This window comes from Balaenoptera musculus, chromosome 14, assembly GCF_009873245.2.
Source record: "Balaenoptera musculus isolate JJ_BM4_2016_0621 chromosome 14, mBalMus1.pri.v3, whole genome shotgun sequence".
Lineage (NCBI taxonomy): Eukaryota > Metazoa > Chordata > Mammalia > Artiodactyla > Balaenopteridae > Balaenoptera > Balaenoptera musculus.
Genome location: NC_045798.1, coordinates 72,562,338 through 72,587,508, shown reverse-complemented (window position 1 = coordinate 72,587,508; position 25,171 = coordinate 72,562,338). Strand labels below are relative to the sequence as shown.

General features: G+C 36.4%; 1 protein-coding gene across 4 annotated transcripts in view; it reads right to left on the bottom strand.

The window, feature by feature from the left end:
- Positions 1-25,171, bottom strand: part of WDR7 (WD repeat domain 7) — a 354,664-nt gene that overhangs the window by 75,945 nt on the left and 253,548 nt on the right. For all 4 annotated transcript variants that reach the window (XM_036874819.1, XM_036874818.1, XM_036874817.1 and 1 more), the window contains 3 exons: positions 24,145-24,262; positions 21,666-21,815; positions 20,988-21,070 (listed from right to left, as the gene is read on the bottom strand). In XM_036874819.1, the coding sequence (XP_036730714.1) occupies positions 20,988-21,070; positions 21,666-21,815; positions 24,145-24,262 (351 nt within the window). The remainder of the gene's footprint in view (positions 1-20,987; positions 21,071-21,665; positions 21,816-24,144; positions 24,263-25,171) is intronic.

Sequence of the window (25,171 nt, the reverse complement as noted above, 5' to 3'; positions counted from 1 at the left end):
AGTGACTACTTTATAAACTAGGCTAAACATATCAATTTTTAAGACCACTGAATATTTCATAAGGTCTAAAATAATAATTGGTATAAACAACAAAGGAAATAAAAACTGTCTAAAAAAGTTAGGCAGAAATCAAGAAACAGAAAGCAGCCCCATGACCCTTCTGAAAAATGTATTTTCAATTGAGACAAACAATTGCAGATTTACAAAAAGATATCTGTAAAGGCCCTTGAAGTCTGAGTACATTAGCATGAGACTGACAGTTGCATAATGGAAATTATTTAATTATGTCTTAGAGAGCTAGAAAAGATTATTTGGTCTGAAACTCAAGAAGGCAAATATAGTCTAAATAATGATACATACAATAAAGTATGTATTTTTGGTATAAATGTTCTGGGAATAAAATTATTCTAAGATGGGGCTTCCCTGGTGGCGCAGTGGTTGGGAGTCCGCCTGCCAGTGCAGGGGACGCGGGTTCGAGCCCTGGTCTGGGAAGATCCCACATGCCGCGGAGCAACCGGGCCCGTGAGCCACAATTACTGAGCCTGCGCGTCTGGAGCCTGTGCTCCGCAACAAGAGAGGCCGCGATGGTGAGAGGCCTGCGCACCTCGATGAAGAGTGGACCCCACTTGCCGCAACTAGAGAAAGCCCTCACGCAGAAACGAAGACCCAACACAGCCATAAATAGATAAATAAATAAAAATTAAACTTAAAAAAAAAAATTATTCTAAGAATTTGCCAGGTATTTATATAGGCACACATAAATTTCACTGAACATGGTATCACACAAAACATAATTAAAAGAAATAATCACTTATCGATCATTACTAAATACTAGAATAGGTTATTATATTTCTCCAAAGCATATTTGTGACATCAACTCCTCAGAAGTAACACACAACAGGGTGCCCACCCATGATGGGGTGGTTTATGATGTGAAACACAAATGTGTATTGGGTCCACTCTGGGGCAGGATCCTGGAGCAAATCATGTTGCTTAAGAGTTTGCCAAGCACCCAATACCTAAGTCTAAACAACTTTGGTATTCTCTACTTATAGTGTCCCTTGAATTAATGACCTTTTTTATTTTTATTAAAAATGGCCCTCGTTGAGACACAAATGTAGAGAATGGTCATATGGACACCAAGGGGGGAAAACTGCGGTGAGGTGGGGATGGTGGTGTGCTGGATTGGGCAATTGGGATTGACATGTATACACTGATGTGTATGAAACTGATGCCTAATAAGAACCTGCAGTATAAAAAAACAAACAAAACAACTAATACTAAACTTTCATTGGGTTATTTGTATGGAAATATGTTAATATAAAGGTTTCAGACATTACATGAAATTTCTAAAAATCTTATATTTGTATTTGTATGGAAATATGTATGGAAATATGTTAATATAAATGTTTCAGACATTACATGAAATTTCTAAAAATCTTATATTTGTATTTGTATGGAAATATGTATGGAAATATGTTAATATAAATGTTTCAGACATTACATGAAATTTCTAAAAATCTTATATGTTCTGGTATAATGTTATAAGTAATAATCCTAGTTATTACTTTAAAATGTATATCTCAGAAATAACTAATTTTCTTGTCAACTGCATTATTATGAACTTTCATCAAATCTTTAACTGTGGTCATTTTTAAGTCTTTTGTCATTTACAGACAGTTCTGGGTGTACTCTGATGATTTTGCAAATATGTTCCTATAAAAGGGTTTCATCTTCAAGAAATTCATGGAAAAGACTCTGACAAGTACAGGTTTCTGGTAACTGACTGTACTGCTGAACTGAATGAATAAGCATTTTCAGAACTCTAATGAAAAACTGATGAACTCATAAAAGTGCTAACAAAAGATCAAGATGAAAAAAAAATTAATTACATGGGACTGAGTGAACTGATGAGGATGAGTATAATTTTTGTGACTTTCTGTCTGAATTTAAAAAAAAAAAAAATCCCACAAGGACTCAGAGGCAAAGAATATACAAATCAATTTTCACTGCAAAGTAAAGGAGCTGTTACAGTGGAGGATTACTGGACTGAATGTCAATATTATGACATAGTATGAGTGTGTTTCATGTTTGGTAATTGCAATCATTGTTGCTTTTGTTGTGGTCATCCATGTACAATGCTTGGTGTCAGTCTATTTATGTCTTGTAAAAATAAAATACAGTGTGTGTGTGTGTGAATAAAAAAAAAAAAAAAAAAAAAAAAAAAAAAAAAAAAAAAAAAAAAAAAATGGCCCTCAAATAAGAGAAATTTGTGTGAAACTTAAAAGTCAATTTGGAAAAATATAGGAAGAGGAAACATGCAACTTTCAGCAGAGATATGATTTAGGAGAAAGACAGAAGCCTGTAAAATCACCTTCTCAACTATGACTTTGATAAAATGCAATGATTTCAGGATGTTAATACTGTATATAGTGTCCTTGAGCATTAAAATACAACAAGGAACACTCTTCAACTAATCCAAAATTCATCTCCATCTAAAATCTAAGGATGTAAGGAATAGAATGTATGGGCTATAAGTACGATTTATAACTAGTTACAAGTCACTAACTACTACTGAGGACAAACTGTGTATCAGGCACTGTCCTGAGAATTGGTATATGTATTTCCAGGAGTAGTTGAGGTATTAGGAGCAACTCTTATCTAGTTGCTTTTACAAATTCTTGATGTTGATTTAAAATGGTTCAAAAACTTTGGACTCTTTGTTTAAAAGGTATTAAGGCAATATGCACTTGTAAAAAACCACCACTAATATGTATGTAGTAAAAAGTAAGTCTTTCCTCCCATACTCCCTCCTTCACCAAGGGTTAATTACTGTTAACAATTTGGTGGATCTTCTCAGCTTTTTCTAATGTTTATTACAAAAATAGTATCAGATTACATCTATTATTCTACAACTTCTTTTTCTTCCCTCAATAGTTCATGGAACATCCTCCCACATCAGTATACATGAATCCACGTCATCCTTTCTCACACCTGCATTGTACCCCTGTGCATTTATACTCCATTATTTAATTCTTCCCTTTCTGACATTTAAGTTATATTATACATAGATCCTTGTATACGTAGGTGAGTATTTTTGTAGGATAGATTCCCCAAAGCAACATTCTGGATTAAAGCATACACACATTTTATTTTATTTATTTATTTTTAAAATTTTATTTATTTATTTATTTATCTATTGGCTGTGGTGGGTTTTCATTGCTGGGTGTGGGCTTCCTCTAGTTGCGGCAAGCAGGGGCTACTCTTTGTTGTGGTGCACGGGCTTCTTACTACGGTGGCTTGTCTTGTTGTGGAGCCGGGCTTTAGGCGCGGGGGCTTCAGTAGTTGTGGCACACGGGCTCAGTAGTTGTGGCTCACGGGCTCTAGAGTGCCGGCTCAGTAGTTGTAGCGCATGGGCTTAGTTGCTCCGTGGCATGTGGGATCTTCCCGGACCAGGGCTTGAACCCGTGTCCCCTGCATAGGCAGGCGGATTCTTAACCACTGCGCTACCAGGGAAGTCCAAGCATACACACATTTTAAATTTTGATTACCTTCAATTCCCCGTAAAAGAGTGACCCCACTTGATACTATCAAATTTTCTACTTTTTTCGCCAATACAAGGTACAATTGCTATCACATTTTTGTTTTAATTTGCATGAAATAACTTTTTAGATTGGTTCATTTGATTGCACTCTGCAGGATATTCATGCAGATTTTTTATATTAATGAAAACAAAATTTATTTAAAATCTAATCAACACACTGCATCCCTTTATTCATCGTGCATACTAGATCAGGAGGGGGACTCCTCAATATCCATGATGTGCTCCCAATGACCCATGGACAAGATTTGAGCCCTAAACACAGTCAAAGCTGTTCTGCAAGAAAGAGCGGTAGGCCTTCTGTAGTGGAGCAACGTGCAGTTTGACAACGAGAATGTACCAATGACAACACCCTTGTCCCCTGTTGGCCAGGATGGGATGAGAAAGAGCTCTTCTGAGGGCCCCCATGTGAGGAGCCATGGCCTAAAAGATTCAGGAGTCGGTTCTCAGAGCACTGCTCAACAGCCCTCAGGGATGTCAGAGCTGCAATCAAGGGGGGCGCTTTGTAGAGGAGGAAACACCTTGCAGACATGTTTGTACACCTCCCCCGACAGAACTCCGGGTCTCCATGTTGCTAATATGTTTGAACGATTCAGAGACACGAAAGTGGCTTTGGTGAAGGCATCAGCTCAAGGGGAGCTGTGTTAGTTTTGGGGGGTGTGAGCAGTGGAGGGTGGAGGAATATTTTCTAGAAGTGCTTCATTCCAGTGATGGGCACTAGTTCAAAAGACAAAATGTAAAGAGACCTCATTCTGGGATGGTGATGGACACTGGCAAATTCCACTTAAGAGTCACAACTTCCCACTCAGCATCTTGCACATTGTAAATCATCAATAGATGTCGCCTGAACAACACCACTAAGTATTTAATTGGTGAACTACTTTCCTTCTGAAAAAACTTGCTATAGGCATGCTGTAGCTGGGGTGTTAGAAGGAGAACTGGAAGCAGGGTTTCTGCAAGGAAAAATACCGTGCCTGTTGAGGGTGTATTGTATGATGGCTGAGAGACACGTCTCTTATCACCTGACTCTTCCACCTACTAATTGTGTGACCTTGAGCAAATTAGGTAACTTAGCTATGCCTCGGCTTCCTCATCCATAAAATGGGAACAATAATAGCACCTGATATAATTGTCATGAGGACTAAATGAGTTAATACATGTAAAGTTCTTAGAACCATTCCTGGCACATAATAAGTACTTCCTATAATAAGTACACACTTTAGTAGCTACAATAATTATCATCATCACCATTTGCATCTCTGAATATATACCACAGAAAGGATATAAAAGGTGTAGTTGTTTTGCTATCTTCCTAGGGCAAGTAAGTGCTAATAACATGCTAATAAACAAGGGAAATGAGTTCCCCCAAATATTTTAAACTTGCTTATTTCTTAAACACTTGTGATTTGCAGATATAACCTGATAATAACAAATTATCTCATTTTCAGCTTAAAGTTGCTAATACAAATGATATAGACTTTGGTTTGAAACTCTTCTCTGTATCATTTCCAACAGTGTGAAAATTTAATATTCTTTCTGTTATACAGTGAAATGGAATACTTCCGGAAGCTTTAGAGATTTGTTTTTTCATCAAGAACTTTACTACTGAAAGACAGTCGTCTGTTGGGGAGTTTTTAGGAATAGGGATATGGACTAAAATGGTTTTAGACGGAGTTCTACTCATGCGAGTATAGAGTAACATCTATATTTATTATAAAAGGTATCCTATAAAATAGTAACTAATTTAGGAATTTTACTGGAAGTTAGGATAGACGCTGGTTTACATCCCATTATTGTTATCACCATCCAAGATAAGCACAAACCAAAGATTTGGAGGAGTTTTTTTAAAAACATGAGCTCATGCACTGTTCTAAGTAGACAGTGTTCATTTCCTTACTGGATTTTAAGTGCCCATTTAGAATGAACAGAGCTGATTCAGCTTTTCACTTGAAAAGCAGAATCAATCAGTCTGTCTACATAATAACAAAGTTTAAGGAAAGGTAAACTATGTCTGAAAATACAGACTTTTAACTCTTTGTCTGGATTTTTTTCCCCCATTCAGTCCAAAACTTTAAATACTTATTTTACTCGGAATTTTTTGTATCTTATCTATGTTATAGCTTTAATGTTTTCCCAATGATTTTTTTAATTTGAATTATTCTAATATAGTACATCCAATTTTAAAGGAATACACACTGTAAAAAAGAAACAGACACTATAGAAAAATAAACAGTTAAGAAAGGAAAGTTATCCTTTACGACAAACCCCCTCCACCACCCCAGGTAACCATGAGAAACACTTTGGGGTGTGTCTTTCCAGATTTTTTCCCCTCTTCATATGTATACCTGCATGTACATGCCTGAATATCAATCCTTACATACAGTTTTCTGCTTCAAAAATGATTTTATTTTATATACTTTTCTGAAACTTTGCTAGTTTCTCTTTAAATTTATCTTATACTGGCATCTTTCCACGTCAGTAGAAATGGATTGCCCTCAATCTTTTTTTTTTTTTTAATTGAATAGTACATTTATTTATTTATTTATTTATTCATTTTTGGCTGTGTTGGATCTTCGTTTCTGTGTGAGGGCTTTCTCCAGTTGCGGCAAGTGGGGGCCACTCTTCATCGCGGTGCGCGGGCCTCTCACTATCGCGGCCTCTCTTGTTGTGGAGCACAGGCTCCAGACGCGCAGGCTCAGTAGTTGTGGCTCACGGGCCTAGCTGCTCCGTGGCATGTGGGATCTTCCCAGACCAGGGCTCGAACCCGTGTCTCCTGCATTGGCAGGAAGATTCTCAAGCACTGCGCCACCAGGGAAGCCCTGCCCTCAATCTTTTTAACAGCTGTATGGTATGCCACTGTGCCAGTATCTTTCAATGGAAGAACTGTTGGTAAGCAATAATTACATCTAGAGGATGCTGGTGAATAAAAGTGTTTTAACATAAAGTACATTTTCTATGAAAATCATATTAAAAGGCCAATTGAGAGATAATCAGTTAAATCCAGGAAAACCATATAAAATACTTTAAATTTCAATGTCTATACTACAAAAACTTAGGTGATTTATCCATTTACAGTAAATTAGAGAAATTTACATCCTGAGTTCTTTTAAGTTAGTTTCCTCCTTACTCCTACTCCTGTCTTTTTAATACCTACTAAGAAGCCCAAGTAGCTGAGACATTAAATACATTGCTCGGGTCTATGATTGAGAATTTCTTCATTCTTGGCAGTGAAATATGCAATGGAAAAGAATACACACTATAATTTTTGCAAAGTGATCATTGATTCATTGGTCAGAGATTTATAATCGCATTTAATATGGTATTTCATTCAGTGACAGCCAATTTTGCATATGGAAATAGCTGAGGGTTTGCAGTCAGAGGATTTCTCTGACTGATAAACAACCACTCATCTTTTTTTTTTTCTCTTTTTCTTTTTTATCATTTTTAAAACATTTTTATTGGAGTAGAGTTGATTTACAATGTGGTGTTAGTTTCTGCTGTACAGCAAAGTGAATCAGTTACACGTATACATATATCCCCTCTTTTTTAGATTATTTTCCCATATGGGTCATTACAGCTAAAACATCACCAGCCCTCCTTTTAACTCCTGTGCACACCTGCCAGGTCCCTCCTTTGTGTTCCTCCCATCACAGCACCTGGGAATCTTCTCTGTGTCCTGGATACCCTTCTATCATAGTGTTGTGACGTTTCTCTGATTTACCACTCTGTCTCTGCCAAGCCAACTTTAACGCCTTTGAGGGCGGGGATAGTCCCTGACTGACCGGATGGAGCTGAGCAGCCCACACTGGCCCAACCTAGCACAGTGCACAGAGGTAGAAATAAGTTTGGCCTTATTCAAGGAATAGAAAAAAGACTGATGTGCCCTGAGCATAGTGAATTGAGATTGGGACTTGAAGAATGCCTGACACATTTAATAGGATATCATCTGTAACGTAAGCCCAATGATACACAGTTTTGCTGCCAGGTATTATGTATCACGGTACTGTGAGTAACATGAAACATCTAGGATTCTTTAAGGAGGCCCCCTTCTGGGGCCAGCAGCATTGCCATTTGAGGAGAGCCAGGAATCCCCAGAAAAGTGAAGAGTCCTTTAAAGTAAGTAGAATAAATTTCAGGATTTGTATTGAGCCTCAGAAAAACTAATCCCAGATCTTACCGTCTACCCTACCTTCTCCCCAAGTACTGGATCCTAGGAAAGGTTATGACTTCGGGATATAGAGGATGCAGAAAACAGAAGAGTTTTCAGAAAGAAGTAAGTTTCATATTTCAGTGCAACCAAAGGTTCCACTAAATCAGAGGTTCTCCACCAAGTGTGGTCTGCGGATGCCTTGGGGGTCTTATGCTCCTATTGGGAAGTGTGTGAGATCAAAACTATTTTTGTAAAACTCCTGAGATGTCATATGATCTTTTCATTGTGTTGAACTGGCACTGATGGTATACAGTGATGGGTAAAACTGCTGGTACTTCCGTATGAATCAAGGCAGTGGCACCAAACTGTACTAGGCATCATTATATTCTTCACTGCCATGCACTGGTAGTAAATAAAACAACAAAGTGTTTTCACTTAAGAATATCCTTGATGAAGCAGTAAAAATTATTAATTTTATTTAAATTTTGACCCTTGAGTACATGTTGCTTTATTATTCAGTGTGACAGAATGGGAAGTATACATAAAGCACTTCTAATGTCAACTGAAATATCATTGGTGTCTCAGGGGAAAACGCTTGGAAGACTGAGGTGAAAGCTTAACTAGCTGTTTCTTCACTTTCACTGAAAGTATAACCAAAAGAGAAACTATGATGATTTGGACTTGGGTATTTGGCAGACATTTTCTTGAAAATGAACTGCTTTGTTCCCGTCCAGGAAAGCAACTGACAGAACTTGTTGCCAATGGTAAAATTCAAGCTTTCAAGTAGAAATTTTGGAAAATAGAATCTGGCTTCCCAATACTCACTGACTTTTTTTTTATGAGATCAGCAGCAATATTAGCAAATAAGAGGTTCTGATATTGTGGATTGCAATGTGACAGTATATGGAGAATTTACATATAATTCAGTAAGCAAGATTTTCCAAAGACAAGTGCATAATGTTATAAAATCATGCATGGGTGAAAGACACACTCAAAAAACCACTCAAAGACCCACCCAATGGATGGAATGTAACAGTATGAGAAGTTCATTAAAATTACAGATTCCACATTGCAGCTAACCTTTAAAAAACGACTACATGTTGAGTTTTGGTGAACTACCAAAGAAGATGCAAAATTATTTTAAAAGGCTATTGAAATATGACTCTCTTTTTCAACTATATATCTATGCAAGGCCAGATTTTCACCATAAACTTCAACTGAAACACATATGGCAACAGATTAAAGACATGTGCAGATATAAAAATCCATCTGTCTTCTATTAAGCCAGACATTAAAGAAATCTGCAAAAATGTTAAGCAATGCTACATTTCTCAGTAGTTTTTTTGTTTTGGCAAGTAGTTATTTTTCATAAAAATAAGTTTTTATATCAACATGAATTGAATTTTTTATTATTAAATAAGTCAATAAATATTTTTTTTAAAATCTCAGTTTTAATTTCTAATATATTAAAAATCCACAGATACAACTTTTATAAACAAAAATTCTTCAGGGTCTTCAATTTTTAAGGGGTTCTGAGACCAAAAGTTTGAGAACCACTACACTCAAGATTGAAAAACATTTGGCAATCAAAAAGTTGTTTGTAGGGACCTCCCTGGGGGTGCAGTTGTCAAGAATCCACCTGCCAATGCAGGGGACACAGGTTCGATCTCTCATCTGGGAAGATCCCACATGCCGCGGAGCAACAAAGCCCGTGTGCCACAACTACTGAAACTGTGCTCTAGAGCCCGCAAGCCACAACTACTGAGCCCACATGCCACAACTACTGAAGCCTGCGCTCCTAGAGCCCGTGCTCCACAACAAGAGAAGCCACCACAATGAGAAGCCTGCACGTCGCAACGAAGAGGAGCCCCCGCTTGCAGCAACGAAGACCCAATGCAGCCAAAAAAAAAAAAGTTGTTTGTAACCAGGGGGAGAGAGAAAGATAAGCAAAATAGTGGGGGCAAAGACCAGAAGACAGTAGATCAAAGGGGCAGGAGAGGTGACAAAATGGACAGAGCGCAGGCTCTTCTTCCTGGGGAAGGAGAGATGAGAGGCTGGACAGTGGAGAGAGGAGACACAGAGTGAAGGAAGGGTTTCAAATGAGAGATAATAGCACATGTTTCCAGACAGAGGAAGAGAAGTTGAGAATAAAAGTGAGAGAAGAGGGGACCTCCCTGGTGGTCCAGTGGTTAAAACTTTGCCTTCCAATGCAGGGGGTGTGGGTTTGATCTCTGGTCAGGGAGCTAAGATTCACATGCCTCACGGCCAAAAAACCAAAACATAAAACAGAAGCAATATTGTAACAAATTCAATAAAGACTTTAAGAAAAAATGGTCCACATCAAAAAAAATCTTTAAAAAAAAACTGAGAGAAGGGTTATCTAAGGAGCAAGGTCCAAGAAGAGTTGAGAGAGGATGGGAAAGGAAGGATGAAGTAAGGAAGAGGCCTGGGCCTGGAACTCAACAACAGCCATCTCATCCTCTGCTGAGATGGAGCAACTGTGTCACGCGGGTGCCTGTGCAGCAGGTGCACACCCCGCCCTGCAGAATACAGAGCAGGTGTGAGATCCTTTCAGTCAAGCTGGGCTTCACTTTCATCTGATCGTCAGCACAAGAATGCTCGTAAGTTTGTCCGTTTGTCAAATGAAGGCTAGAGGTGGGTAATTTATAACGTGAGGTCCTTTGCAGATTCCAAATTCTACAACTTGTAATTCTATAAAAATAATGCAGCAAGGTCACCGCTTAAGTGAAATAACTGGTACCATTTATTATGACGAAATTAAGGACTAAACACATGAAGCAGCATAGCTGGTATCATTATTCAACCACGGTTATTGAGTGCCTATATTGAGTGTTCAGATTTTCTAAGCTAAAAACTGGGACAGAGCTCAACAAAGGATTTCTTCTGAATCTATGAATTTATTTGACAAGTCTTTAATAGGCATAAAATCAAATCACTCACTTATATATCAAATAAATTGCCTCCACTTAAAGGAATAAAAATGCACGATAAAAGGATCTATGTGAGAATTCTGGGGTAGATGGCTTTTGGCCAGATGAAGCCCTCTACCACTTGCTATGGGGAACAATAAAAGAAATGGATGCAAAAACCCCTTTCTTCAAGCTACTCATAATGTGCATAATTGAGGAGGTGTAAGTGACTAAAAATCACATGTAGAGGCGTATCTAATCTTTGCTATGAAAAAATCCTAAAACCTCTTACTCTCCAAATATAATCATATTTTCCCATCAACTTACAATTTTATTAAAAAATCTCTAATCCTTTATTTGTTATGTATTATCTCACTACTAGCCCTCAAGAACATAATAAAATTGCCTTAAATTTAAAAATTATATTTTAATTTCATTATATTTCCAGAGGTACTTTATCTTCCTTTCTAACTGAGCTTTGATAGTCAGTAGTTTATGAGAGCTTAAATTTTTCTATTCTGAGATTAGTAAAGAATATTTTTTGTACAGCAGAAATTAACACAACATTGTAAATCAACTATACTTCAATTTTAGAAGAACACTTTTGCAAAAGGAATAACAAACCCTTAAAGTATTCATTTCAGAACAAGTATATGTCATACTTGTGTGTGTGCTATACTGCTTTTCTCTTAGTTTAGTAACACCTGTGCATTTCTACACTTTTATATTTTGTGCTACTGCATCAAATATAGTAGTGTAAAATGAGACAGTGTTTATATGGTGACCAAAAGAGAAATAATTAATCAAACTGAGTCAAGCATGGCATGCTCCATGCTGATTGGTCTGTATATGAGGGTCTTCACAAGGATATTCAAGTTCAGTAACACAGCAACTGATAACTAAATTTTAACAATGAATTCTGAGGAAACTCCAGTGATGTTTACCCTTCCAAACCTCGAAAAACGTTAGTTCTACTTTCTTAGTGTCTAGGATATTTTTAACTGAGGATGCTGTATTATTTATAGTCTTGGCAATTAAACGTAAATGACTCAGAACCCTCTGTACTTCTGCCTCTAACAATAATCATCTAGAGAGCTGGATGATGCCTTTTGGAAGATCACCTAGGACAGCGGTCCCCAACCTTTTTAGTACCAGGGACCAGTTTCTTGGAAGACAATTTTTCTATGGACCGGGGGCGGGGGTGGGGGGTGGGGAAGGATGGTTTTGGGATGATTCAAGCACATTGATTTATTTTTTTTAACATCTTTATTGGAGTATAATTGCTTTACAATGTTGTGTTAATTTCTGCTGTATAACAAAGTGAATCAGCTATACGTATACATATAACCCCATATCCCCTCCCTCTTGCGTCTCCCTCCCACCCTCCCTATCCCACCGCTCTAGGAGGTCAAAAAGCACGGAGCTGATCTCCTTGTGCTATGAAGCGCATTGATTTATTATGGTCTCTGTGCAGTCAAACCTCTCTGCTAATGATAATCTGTATTTGCAGCCGCTCCCCGGTGCTAGCATCACTGCCTCAGCTCCACCTCAGATCATCAGGCATTAGATTCTCATAAGGACTGCGCAACCTAGATCCCAGATATGTGCAGTTCACAGTAGGGTTCGCACTCCTATGAGAATCTAATGGAGCCACTGATCTAACAGGAGGCAGAGCTCAGGCAGTAATGCGAGCAATAGGGAGATTGCTTCATCTGTATTTACATCTGGCTGTAAATACAGATAAAGCTTCACTTGCTCACCTGCTGCTCACCTCCTGCTGTGCGGCCCAGTTCCTAACAGGCCACAGACCGGTACTGGTCCATGGCCCGGGGGTTGGGGACCCCTGATCTAGGAGACTGACAAAGGCAAAGCAAAGTGCAATGAGATGGGAGGGAATCTAGAGGAATTCATTTCTTAAATGTTACCTTATTGTACTTATTAGTCTGCTTATTCATAAACATAAAATTAATTCAATGTTGCAACAATCGTGTTGCTAATATATCTGTGTTCTAGAAAGAATGCATTTTAATTCCTATATAATAAAATAGCTTTATTTGTTACAGTGATGCCAAATCTGGTGATAGAACTATTTTGAATATGTTTTGAAGGATATGTATGCTATAGTCTCTCACAAGCAATGAAATCTAAGTAATTTTCTTGTATTTTTAATGGATACCACTGTGTTTTTAACAATATCCCTGGAACTAAAATGTAAATATTAGGAAATATTTAAATCTGACTATAAAGTTTACACAGCAGTTAAAATTGTAATTTTTAAAATATGGAACCATAAATGGCTCAAAATTGCCAAAGCAATCCTGAGGAAAAAGAACAAAGCTGGAGGTATAACACTTCCAGACTTCACATTATACTACAGAGCTACAGTAATCAAAACAGCATGGTATTGGCCCAAAAACAGACACATAGATCAATGAAACAGAATAGAGAACCCAGAAATAAATCCACACACCTAGGGTCAATTAATCTATGACAAAGGAGGCAAGAATATACTATGGGAAAAGAAAGTCTCTTTGACAAGTGGTACTGGGAAAGCTGGACTGCTACATGTAAATCAATGGAATCAAAACACTTCCTCAAACCATATACTAAAATAAACTCAAAATGGTTTAAAGACCTAAATATAGACATGACACTATTAAACTCCTAGAAGAAAACATAGGTAAAACATTCTTTGACATAAAATGTAGCGATATTTTCTTAGTCACCCAAGGCAAATGAAATAAAAGCAAAAATAAATAAATGGAACACACTCAAACTTTAAAGCTTTTGCACTGCAAAGGAAGCTATTAACAAAACAAAAAGACAACTTATGGAATGGGACAAAATATTTGCAAATGATGTGACTGAAAAGGAGTCAATATCTGAAATATACAACTCAATATCAAAAAAACAAACAACCCAATTAAAAAATGGACAGAAGACCTACATAGCATTTTTCCAAAGAAGACATACAGATGGCCAACAATACAAATCAAAACCACAATAAGGTATAACCTCACACTGGTCAGAATGGCTATCATCAAAAAGTCTACAAATAATAAATGCTGGAGAGAGTGTGGAGAAAAGGGAACTCTCCTACACTGTTGGTGGGAATGTAATTGGTGCCGGCACTATGGAAAACAGTATGGAGGTTCCTTAAAAAACTAAAAATAGAGCTACCATATGATCCAGCAATTCTACTCCTGGGCATAAATCCAGAAAAAAACAAAAACTTTAATTTGAAAAGATACATGCACCCCAATGTTCACAGCAGCACTATTTACAATAGCCAAGACATGGAAACAACCCAAGTGTCCATCAACAGACAATTGGCTTAAGAAGATGTGATATATATATATATATATATATATATATATATATATATATATTACTTAGCCATAAAAAAGAATGAAATATTGCTACTTGCAGCAACATGGATGGACCTAAAGAATATTATACTTAGTGAAGTAAGTCAAACAGAGAAAGACAAATATCACTTACATGTGTAATATTAAAAATAGTACAAATGAATTTGTATATGAAACAGAAACAGACTCACAGACATGAAAACAAATTTATGGTTACCAGAGGGGAGAGGGAGGGAAGGAGGGACAAATTAGGAATATGGGATTAACAGATACAAACTAATATACATAAAAGAGATAAGTAACAAGGATTTACTGTATAGTGCTGGGAACTATGTTCAATATCTTGTAATAACCTATAATGGAATATAATCTGAAAAAAAAAACTGAGTCACTTTGTTGTACACCTGAAATTAACACAATATTGTAAATCAACTACACTTCAATTTTAAACATTATGTTATTTTTGTATCTTTTACTAAATAAAATATAGACAAATATCCACAGATACATAAATTACTCCAGGAAGATCTAGGATATTTCAATTAATACAAAGAAGATGTTTTTTAATTTTTAGAAAATAATCATAGTATTATATGTAAAATGATTATCTTTGTTTCCATGCCTCTGAAATAAAATTATAAACGTGTTATATTTCACATACACATACACATACATATGTACATAAATACATATATATATATACACATATTACAGAAAGGACTTAGGGAAGCTTATAGAACATAATTCAGTAAAAAGATAGAAAAGGAAGATAAGCTTGAGGTGTGATGATGAGATAAAGAGAATAGGAGATGTAAGCCATAACTACTAAAGTCAGGCGGGGAATTTGGTTTTGAGCTGCCCAATGACCAAAGCAAAATGTTTACATTAACTCTGGTTAAGTATAATTAAAAACAAAAAACATATACTCATTCTTTAGGACAAAACAAACAAAAAATGCCTGTCATCTGGATTTGAAAGAAACGTTTTTATTGAGTCCTTACAGAAGGGACCCTAAACAATGGACATCAGTATGACCCTTACAGTAACTGCACTGTCAACCTTCTTAAGACACTCACATGGCAGGTTCCTCAGTGCAAACTGCAGGCAGAACACTGACAAGGAACCTGGGGAAGGAAACGCTGCAGGAGGTCAGACAATGTGGTCCAAACAGGCAGCTCTCTGATGGTTTAGCTTAATCTAGGGATATAAACTAGAATATGGAGAGGGATAAATGGACCCTGTGTTTTTTAAACTAACTTCTAATTGTTCTGGGTTTTTTCAATGGAGTTTTAGATAAAAGTCAATTAATGAACAGTTTGAAGTTAAGTCTCTGGCAGGCATTCTGTGCTACTGTCTAAGGACAAGTCTTTAAAAATTAACGGTGCATCACTGGAATGCACGAGCTGAAGGGCTGTCTAGATGTTTCCTTGGAAATTCTGAGTTTACTCAATATGTAAACAGAAAGGCATTTGAGGATACAGGCTCTGACATAACAGAACATGGTCACAAAGGACAATGACTCAGGTTTTGTTTTCTTGATTTCGGATTATTAGAGCACTTGTTTTCGAACTTTAGTGTGCATGAGAATCACCAGGCTTCATGATAGTCTGATGCAGTGGCTCTCAGAGGGAGCCTAGAAATCAGGTAATTCTCTTGAAGATAGTCCAGGAACTACACTTAGAGATCATTATTCCCCAGAGGGCCTAACAGAGAGTGAGCACTTAATACCTGTGTTTAGTGTCCTTAGTTCCCTCAACTAACAGGCACTGAATGTATTTTAATATTGACTTGTGTGAGCTCTTTCCCAAGACATTCTTGAGAGTCGCCAAATCTGTAAAACAACTGAGTCTATAAACTGCATATGGCCGTCCTTCAGTATCTGCGGATGTACACACCCTTATATAAAAGGCCTTATGACAGTTGGCTGCCCGTTTCCACAGGTCCCACATCGGCAGATTCAACTACCCGCTCCGCAGATGGAAATTCTTCTGAGGACTCTCAATTCCACGTTGATCTCAGTCCTACAAACAGGTATGTTCCTCTTGAACAACTGCTCTATTTCTATCATCTGAACATTGTGACTTAGGTATTGATGGTCTGCCCCTCTTTGCACACTGGATGCTAAGAAGTTTAGATACAAACATATGGCTCAAGTCTGGCAAATTATGCATTTCTGCGGTGCTATAACCTCATATTTTAATATCAACAAGTGAGTTTCGGGTCAGTAAGAAGACAGAATTATATCAAATTTTACTGGCATGTATTCTAATCCATTTCTGTTTTCAAGCAGAAGATATTACAAGAAGCTTTAACAACTGATGGAAAAATATTATATGAACAAACTTAGAAAAATCAAACTTTCTGTATCAATCTTTCTTTCTTTCATTGTATTTACAATTTGTAGCTTAAACTTAAATATGTTTTGAGTAAATATGTCAGAGGACAAAGAGATTTATTTAACAACATACTTCAGTGGATGGATTCACCACTCATTAAATTGTATATTAAGTCATATAATCATTAATAAACCTGAATAAATGAATGAATAAACAAACAAACCTGAATAAACTGACTATTGGTATGTAGCAACATACAATACAGAGGTCAGCCTAAGCTTAAAGCCAAGACTTTCATGACACCAATAAAATGGAAATTTTAAATACAATCTGAAAAATAACTGCCAAGTTACTAACAGTAAAGAAAATCTTAGAGAAATTACCACGTTCAAGTTTTAAAATTCTGAACCCAGATGCATATCAGAATCACAAGCCTACTTGTCAAGGTTAAAAAACAAAACAAATCTAAAAAACAAGAAAACCAATCTTAGGATCATTCCACATTTGACGATGCTACTTCATCTTGCTACTCAGAAAATAGTGAAATTTATGTATAACCCAAATGAGAGTACTTTTGATTTTTAAATATTCAATGACTTCAGGATACTAGAATAGCTCTTAATTGAATTAATACAACTTTAGATGTGAAGAGCATCTTTATAACATTGACTAAAATTTATTTAATATTTGGGAAGTAAACCAATTTTTTTTACATATATGAAAATGATAATAATGCCATCCTGTAGTTTTTATGCATATAAGATTCTTTAAAATAAATATTAACTAATTTCTTACACACATTTTGGGTTTTCACATTATTGTTCAGATGGAGAGACCCCCCCCCCCCCCAGTAAACTAATATTCTCTGACTACCTATATCACAAGTATTCTGCTAGGTGCTTTGACAAATATCATCTCATTAAAAAAAACAATACTAAATGAAGTTTTATAGTTTTTTATGACCTACCAACCATAAGAACTGAATACTGGTATGTAGCAACATTATAGAGGTTAGCCTAAGCTAAAACCCATAGCATCTTTAAGAAAGGGTAAAGGAAAGAAGAAAACAAACAAACAAAAAGTATACAATCTTATATAAAGATTTTAAAAACAAATTTCACCTGACTGGACCACAGATATTCACATCACTGACTTTGACTATTTAGTGAAAGGCATTTATTTATAAGTAAAGGGCAAATAAGTGCTGTAAGGCATGTACAATGGTACGAACATGGCAGGTTTTCAATAAAATAATTTTTACTTCTGTTGATATGTTAATATGTTTCTTGTTGTTCATTTATCAATCTAGTACAAATCAGCCTAAATAAGTAGCATGGCATCGACCTGTAAAAGTTTGGAGGTCCCATCTAAGCTTAGTGTTCTCTGAAGTCCTCCATGATTTATTATCTGTTCCAACTAACATTTAGTACAAGCTATTATACAGCCTTATATTGCTATTCATCTTTCTACGTCTATGCACTGACTTTTTATGGCTTATATCTTCACAGCTCTAATAATATCGAATACAATTTAATAAGAAGTAGTTAATTACCTCAATTTATAACTATTTGTTATAAATCCTATGTTTCACGAGATTATATTTTATCAACTATGTTCTGGAAAGAGAATTACACGTGTTTGCTTAAACTCTGCTGACTCGCCATTGCTTGCAGAATAATAACCAAATTCCTGTGCGTGGAACTCAAAGCCCTATCCTGTGGCACTATGCTAGACTTCCATCCTACCTACATTCCAGCCACTACCACAGAGCATTTGCCAAACTCACTGTATACTTTTGTACCTCCAAACATTGGTCAGTATGATTCTTTCTGCAATTCCAGATGGCACACACTTACTTATTCTGCAAGCTCACCACATCAACTCTTTGGTGAAGCTTTCCCAGAACCCACCACCACTCCTACCACCACCCCCCAAACCCCTGCGAAGGGCAAATCCTTCTCTCCGTTTGGCAGCCACTTTTATTAAAGTACTTTTCTCCTTTAGTAAAAGGAAATTATTATTATTAGTCTGCCTTCTCCTTTGTGAAACTTTCCAAGACTCCATTATTATTATTATTATTATTATTATTATTATTATTATTATTCCTCTTCTGTGAACTCTCTAAGCCTCCCATATCCAGAGTTAAGCACTGCATTTATTGCCCAACCCTGTCCCTCGTACGTAATTCTCTCCCAGCACGTAACACAGCACCCTGGCGTTACTTATCTTTATAATTACCTGCCCTACACAGATGTAGAGAACAAACGTATGGACACCAAGGGGGGAAAACCGCGGGGGGTGGGGATGGTGGTGCACTGAATTGGGCGACTGGGATTGACATGTATACACTGATGTGTATAAAATTGATGACTAATAAGAACCTGCAGTATAAACAAACAAACAAACAAAACAAAACAAAAAATAATTACCTGCCCTATGAGACACTGTGCTCCTTGAGGACATCATCTCATTCACCATTGCACCCCCAGAGCCTAGTCAGCACTTGATACACAGCAGATGTTCAATAAATGTTATTAAATTAATAAACAAAATACAATTGCTTTCTGCCAAATCAGAAAAAAACTGGTACCGAGCATTCCGTTTAGACACCTGCCTCCTTAGCATTCAAGCAGAAACCTTGCTCTCCAGTGATTAAACAAGAGCAAACCAAAGTGGATGTGCAGAAAGTAAGGTGACTGAAGGAACTGGAGAGAAGTCAGGCTTCCAGCAAGGGCAAAGGTAGGCCCTTTACATGTTGAACAATTCCCTCACGTTAGCTCCAGGAGGGTTATTTACACAGCAGTGACTGCTGTAAGCAATGCTTTGCTAACCTTCAGTAAGATAATCCCTAATGAAACTGCTTCCTCACCTCCACTAAGTGACAGATAAATGTCCATTTTTGCATAGACATTTCCTTAGAGAATAATCGACTGGGAATATAACAACTACATGTATTTTTAACATCAGTTAATTATACAAAAACATTTAATATATATAATTTTTAATAAAAAACACAAACCAGAATTAATGTGGCATGATGTTAAAAAATTACTGTATCCTAACATGCCTACTCTATATCACAAGAAAATATCTGTACACATGTATACTACAGCATAATCTTTTTCTATGTGTTCTTGATTTAACTTCTGGATGGCATAAATCAGAAACAGCAAAATGAAGAGACTAGGATGTAAAGTCTACTGTAAATATAACGAAAGATTTGGGAAGATGCAGAGTACAATTAATTCAGCAAATATTTTTGAAATGCCAGGAAATACAAAAGGCATAAAGATGCATAGTGTAACGCCACTGCTTTCAGGAAACTTAGAGTCTGAAATAAAGCCTTCCACTACAATATACTCACAGAACCGAGCAAACATAAGTAAGGATATCACTGAGCTTGTCTTAAAAAGAAAAATGTTATGTAACTATGACTAACTGGTTGCTCTGTTTTCTACAAAAACAATTATCTTCAACAGATTTTAACACTCTTTCTACTGAACACATGGAGGTAAAAAAAATTTTAGGGACCTCCCTGGTGGCGCAGTGTTAAGAATCCACCTGCCAGTGCAGGGGACATGGGTTCGAGCCCTGGTACGGGAAGATCCCACATGCTGCGGAGCAACTAAGCCCGTGAGCCACAACCACTGAGCCTGTGCTCTAGAGCCGGCGAGCTACAACTACTGAGCCCACGTGCCACAACTACTGAAGCCTGGGTGCCTAGAACCTGTGCTCCACAGCAAGAGAAGCCACCGCAACGAGATGCCCGCACACCGCAACGAGAAGCCTGCGCACCGCAACGAAGAGCAGCCCCTGTTCGCCGCAACTAGAGAAAGCCCACGTGCCAGCAACGAGGACCCAACACAGCCAAAAATAAATAAATAAATAAATTTATTAAAAAAAAAATTTTTTTTAAACAAAATGTATCTCAAGCTATAAACATTCTGAGAGCCAAAAACTACTTAAGAGATTAAAAATAAACATAAGGTGACTACATTTCAACATTTTAAAAATCTTCACTTCATAACAATTAAATGCTATACATATACAAATTATTAGAGTTATACTTCACATATACAACATTGTTTATAAAAGTTTTAACTGTTCTTGACTTCTTTGAACTGCTCTTGGCCTGTTTTCTCAGAGGGAAAACACCTATATTTAGGACAATATGCAAATGCTGGCCTTTATATCAAAAATAAAATTTACCAGCAAAAAGTTGGCATAAATGTTTCTATTGGCTGAAAAGTATATCTTCCTCCTCTAAGTTATAGCTTCCTAACTCTCCTTTTTGTAATGTAAAAGCTAATTTGAGTAATGGATATAAGAATACAGACACATTTAATAGATGCTATCTCTTACTCATTTTTTCTAGGTTTTGAGAAAACCTCTTCATAACACAATTTTAAATAGTGGTTCTATTATAGTTGTGTTTTTGACTAAATATAAGGTGCTTAAATTGTTTTAGAAAGTAAGCAGATATTAATTCATAATTGGAATTCTAATTGGGCACAACTACTAACTCATCCTGCTCAAAAAATTGTTTTAAATTATTTGTTACTAAAAATTATTTATTTTGCATGCAGTTGAAGGCTTCTTTACCTGCAGATGGCTGGGAAACATTCCTGAAGACCTTTCTTTTTAACTAAAGATCCTTCAAGGCAGTACATAATGATGTCCATAACCTTTACAGAAAAGACACAAATCTAAAATTAGTTTCAAATACTTCATTTTCCATAATTTAAATTATTAACTTAGGTCTCATTTGCATTAAAATTCTACATAGTTTGATTTTGATATTTACTTTAAAACTACAGTATATTTACTAAAATTACAGTGTACTTACTTTATACTATAGGCCATCCTTTCTCTTACCTGTGAAAACCATTTTTTAAAGACAGCACACAGTAAAATAAAGAAACCAGATTTGTTTACTTGAAAGGCAATTCCTATTTATGTACAGGATAGGTAGCTTTTATTCAAGCACACTCTATGTTCTGTTTTACTTATAGTGAAAGATACGGAAGAGACTATAACCTTTAAAAACTACTCTAATACAGCCCATTCCATGTGAATGGTAAATGGACACAGCAATCATTTTGATTTTTGAGGAAATTTAAATAAAGTCTCCAGAAATGATACAAAAAGTTCATTCATTTTAGTCATCTCTTTCTTTCTTTTAGAGGTGCTGGAAATAAAGATGCTAATTTATATTACTACACTAGAATATTTAATTTAGCTGTAGATGTACTGATATAATTTAAAACAGAATATTCTTACCTCCACGAGAAGATCCACGACATCCGTGGGCATCTTTTCAATAAGAATTTCAATGACTCTCAGAATCTCCCCTTTAGCTCGGGCAAGAGTTGTGGTGTGCATATTCTGCTGGGATTGGGTATTTGCTGCAAGAGCAGTATGTCTGTGCACCTAGAAAAATATTTCCATGCTGTAGATATGGTCGATACTTGATAGACTTTTACATTTCTAGCCACTGGTTTTTCACTTACTAATACAACAGAAAAAAAAATCAACAAAAACAAAAGTCTTGGGGTGGGTCAGGAAACACTTTTAATTACAAAGAAAGTACTTAGTACAATAAACACTCAGTATGTATTCCCTAATAGAATTCTAGTTCTTGGGCATTATATGAGACTTTAATACAATATCACGATGACATTTTTAAAAAGGGACAAACGGAAGGTTTGTGAATCTTGCATATTCGGCATTGAGGAGGGTAGCAGTTAGGAGACACCAGCGCGTATAAGACATGATTCTTGTTCTCAAGTAATAATGGTAAATGATGCTTACATAGCACTTACTGTGTCCCAGGCGCCATTCTAGGTGCTTTATAATCAAGTTGGGAAATTTTAAAAAAACATACCTCCAAAAATAATGAACACTGTGTAAACACAGCTGACCCTTGAACAATGCTGGGAGTTAGGGGCGCCAACCCTCCACAGAGTTGAAAATCCGTGTACAACTTACAGTCGGCCCTCTGTGCCCAAGGATTCAACCATCCACAAGAATGTGCAGTCCTGTAGTATTTACTACTGAAACAAATTCGCATATAAGTGGACCTGCGCAGTTCAAACCCGTGTTGGTCAAGGGTCAACTGTAATGTAAGTTCAGTGTGATTTTTCTTCCTTGTACAAATTGTAAGTCTTAACAGTTCAGAGGAGAAACAGCATTAACAGGCCCTGGGCCAGCCATGGAGGAGTGGGCATGGGGATGGGGTTAGGGACAGCTGTCATGGTGAGAAATACTTCAGTATTTTACTCTAAACCTCTAAGTGAAGTGGAACACTTGTTTTTAAAAGGTAATAAATGTGGACTATTACATTAAAATATTAGTTAGAACACTAAGAATGTGGGAGTCATTGGCAATTAGTTAGACCATTAACATTAAAATATTTTAAAATTACCTTTCTAGTCAAATGCTGGAGTAGAACAAACCCCAAGCACGGCTATTCTAAGAGTTCATTTAAAAATACTCATATGTAAATGGTGAAAATTAAGTTCAAAAACACAATTAATATAAAATACTTGTTTACTCTCTTTAAAGAGGCAATTTAATGCCTGGCCTTTATAAGACCTGTATCTGTATCAGAGTGATGTAAGGCTTATTCAGTATATTCAATATTAGTATCTCTGCATATTCCACTGATATGAAAAACTGGTAAAAAAAAAATCCCATGTCTAATAAATCTGTTCATTTATACATACATACACTTTATACAAATATATACTATCTATAAAATATAGACATATAACATACATGTGTATATTTTAAACACAGTGGACTTTCACTGCACCACTATGCACTGTTAGAAAAACAAAGCCCCTTAGTCTGCAAATCTATTTTAGGTGTGAATTCAAAGTCCCACTGCCTCATATAAACCCATACAATCTGCTATTAGGCCCTTCTTTCCTCCCTTCTAGCTACATTCATGTCACAAATATTTGCTGCATGCCTATTAAGGATGGCTCTGGGGCAGACATAGGCCCAGTAGGTTGTAGGTTATCAGGGCAGACTTCGAGGTATTTATTTAGTATTTTAAAAATTCATCTTAGCTACAGGAAAAACAACTCAGGTAGAGCCCATACCCCACGGACACCGAGTCTGCACATTATTCATGCTAAAATGGAACAAACCTTTAAAGAAAATTTAGGACTTTATCTTCCTTGCCTTTTCTCCTACTACTAAGACCTATAGGAAAGACCTTATAATTGGTTCATTGTTCTTTACTAGTTTTTCAGTTAGATGTGGGCAATTAGAGCACTAAGAATGCGGGAATCAATTGGCATTCAAGTCTTTATCTGTGACATGTAATAGGAAAAACAATTAGCAAGTTTATGACTTACATTTTTGTTTACAGTTGGAGAGCCGGTGTTAAATAAGTTTTGTTTTGATTATAGGTAGATACTTACACTTGTAAAATGTGGATACCTTTAATATATTTTAATTTGAACAAGCCTGCTGTATTTCAGATTGAGAAATTACTGTAAATACAAATATTTACAAGTGAATTAACGTTGAGAACAGAAATGACTACAAAAGCACAAGTAATGAATGCACCGCTGTGGAATTCAGTGTGCATGCACACAGGTACATATGTATTCATCCCAGCCCTAAATTATTAACTTGCATTGTTCTAGAACAAACTGTAAGGATTATCGATAGATACGGACCCTCGGCTCACACTATGAGATAATTCCTCTAAATGAGAAGACGGAGCACACCGAGAAGTTCCTCTCACCTCTTTGGCTATAGTCGTGATGAAGGCGGGTGGTCTGGCCGTGGCAATGAGGGATAGGGCATGCCGCGAGGAGCGGGCAGAGTCAGCTGCAGGGCTCAGAGGCAGCCCCATTGTGATGCTAAACAGGGATCAGAAAAAAAGGAAGAAAGAAAAGAAGCATTAGAAATATAGACTGAAAAGATTAGACACAGCTTATAATGTCAGTTCAAGGTCAATGGGAGCACTCAAACAGTTAGAATATAATGGACTTGCAACAATGAGCAGTGATTAGGAGTCAGGGTGTTCTGGCATCAAATACAAAATCGAATAATTAACCGTGAAGATTGAAAACAGTATGTGCATCTGTCCAAAGTGTTAAAAACGCCTTGTTAACAAATTATCAAGAACTAGTACTGAATACATATCACATAGCTCCGAATAAGGCAAGAAAGAATATTGTGCAGAGCATTTTCAATTTTTTTCCTTAAAACAGTTAAAGGTAAAAATTTGTTTATAAGGCCAAGTTAAAAGGCTGTATTTAAGGCCTATATCTGAGAGGAAGGAAAATTCACTCCTGTCCATAAAATTACCAAAGAACTGAAAATCACAAAATTATTTTTAGTTTATATATTACTTTTAGTTTGAAATACCCTCAGTAGCGCTAGTTTACCCTACACTCAATACTTTCAGAACCAATCTACTAATCAGCATTTTCTGCCAGTAGGTATTCAGTATTGTTGCAAAAAATTCTATTAACTGATACTTACTCTCTCTCTATAAAGAACATACACATGACACGGTCCAGGCTATATACAAGAATATGTACATGATGAAATAAATCTTTCTAGACTGTGAGGATGTCCTGATAGGATAGTGCTGCTATATATTCCTTTGCCACTCGTAAAACATAAAAATGATAATATTCTTCTGTTTGTAAGCTTCCTTTATATTTTATATAGACTACTGTGAAAAGTATTAAGGCTTTTTTTTCATTAAAATGTGGCATGTGACCCACACATCAACTGTGTACAGGGAATAATTTGTTACT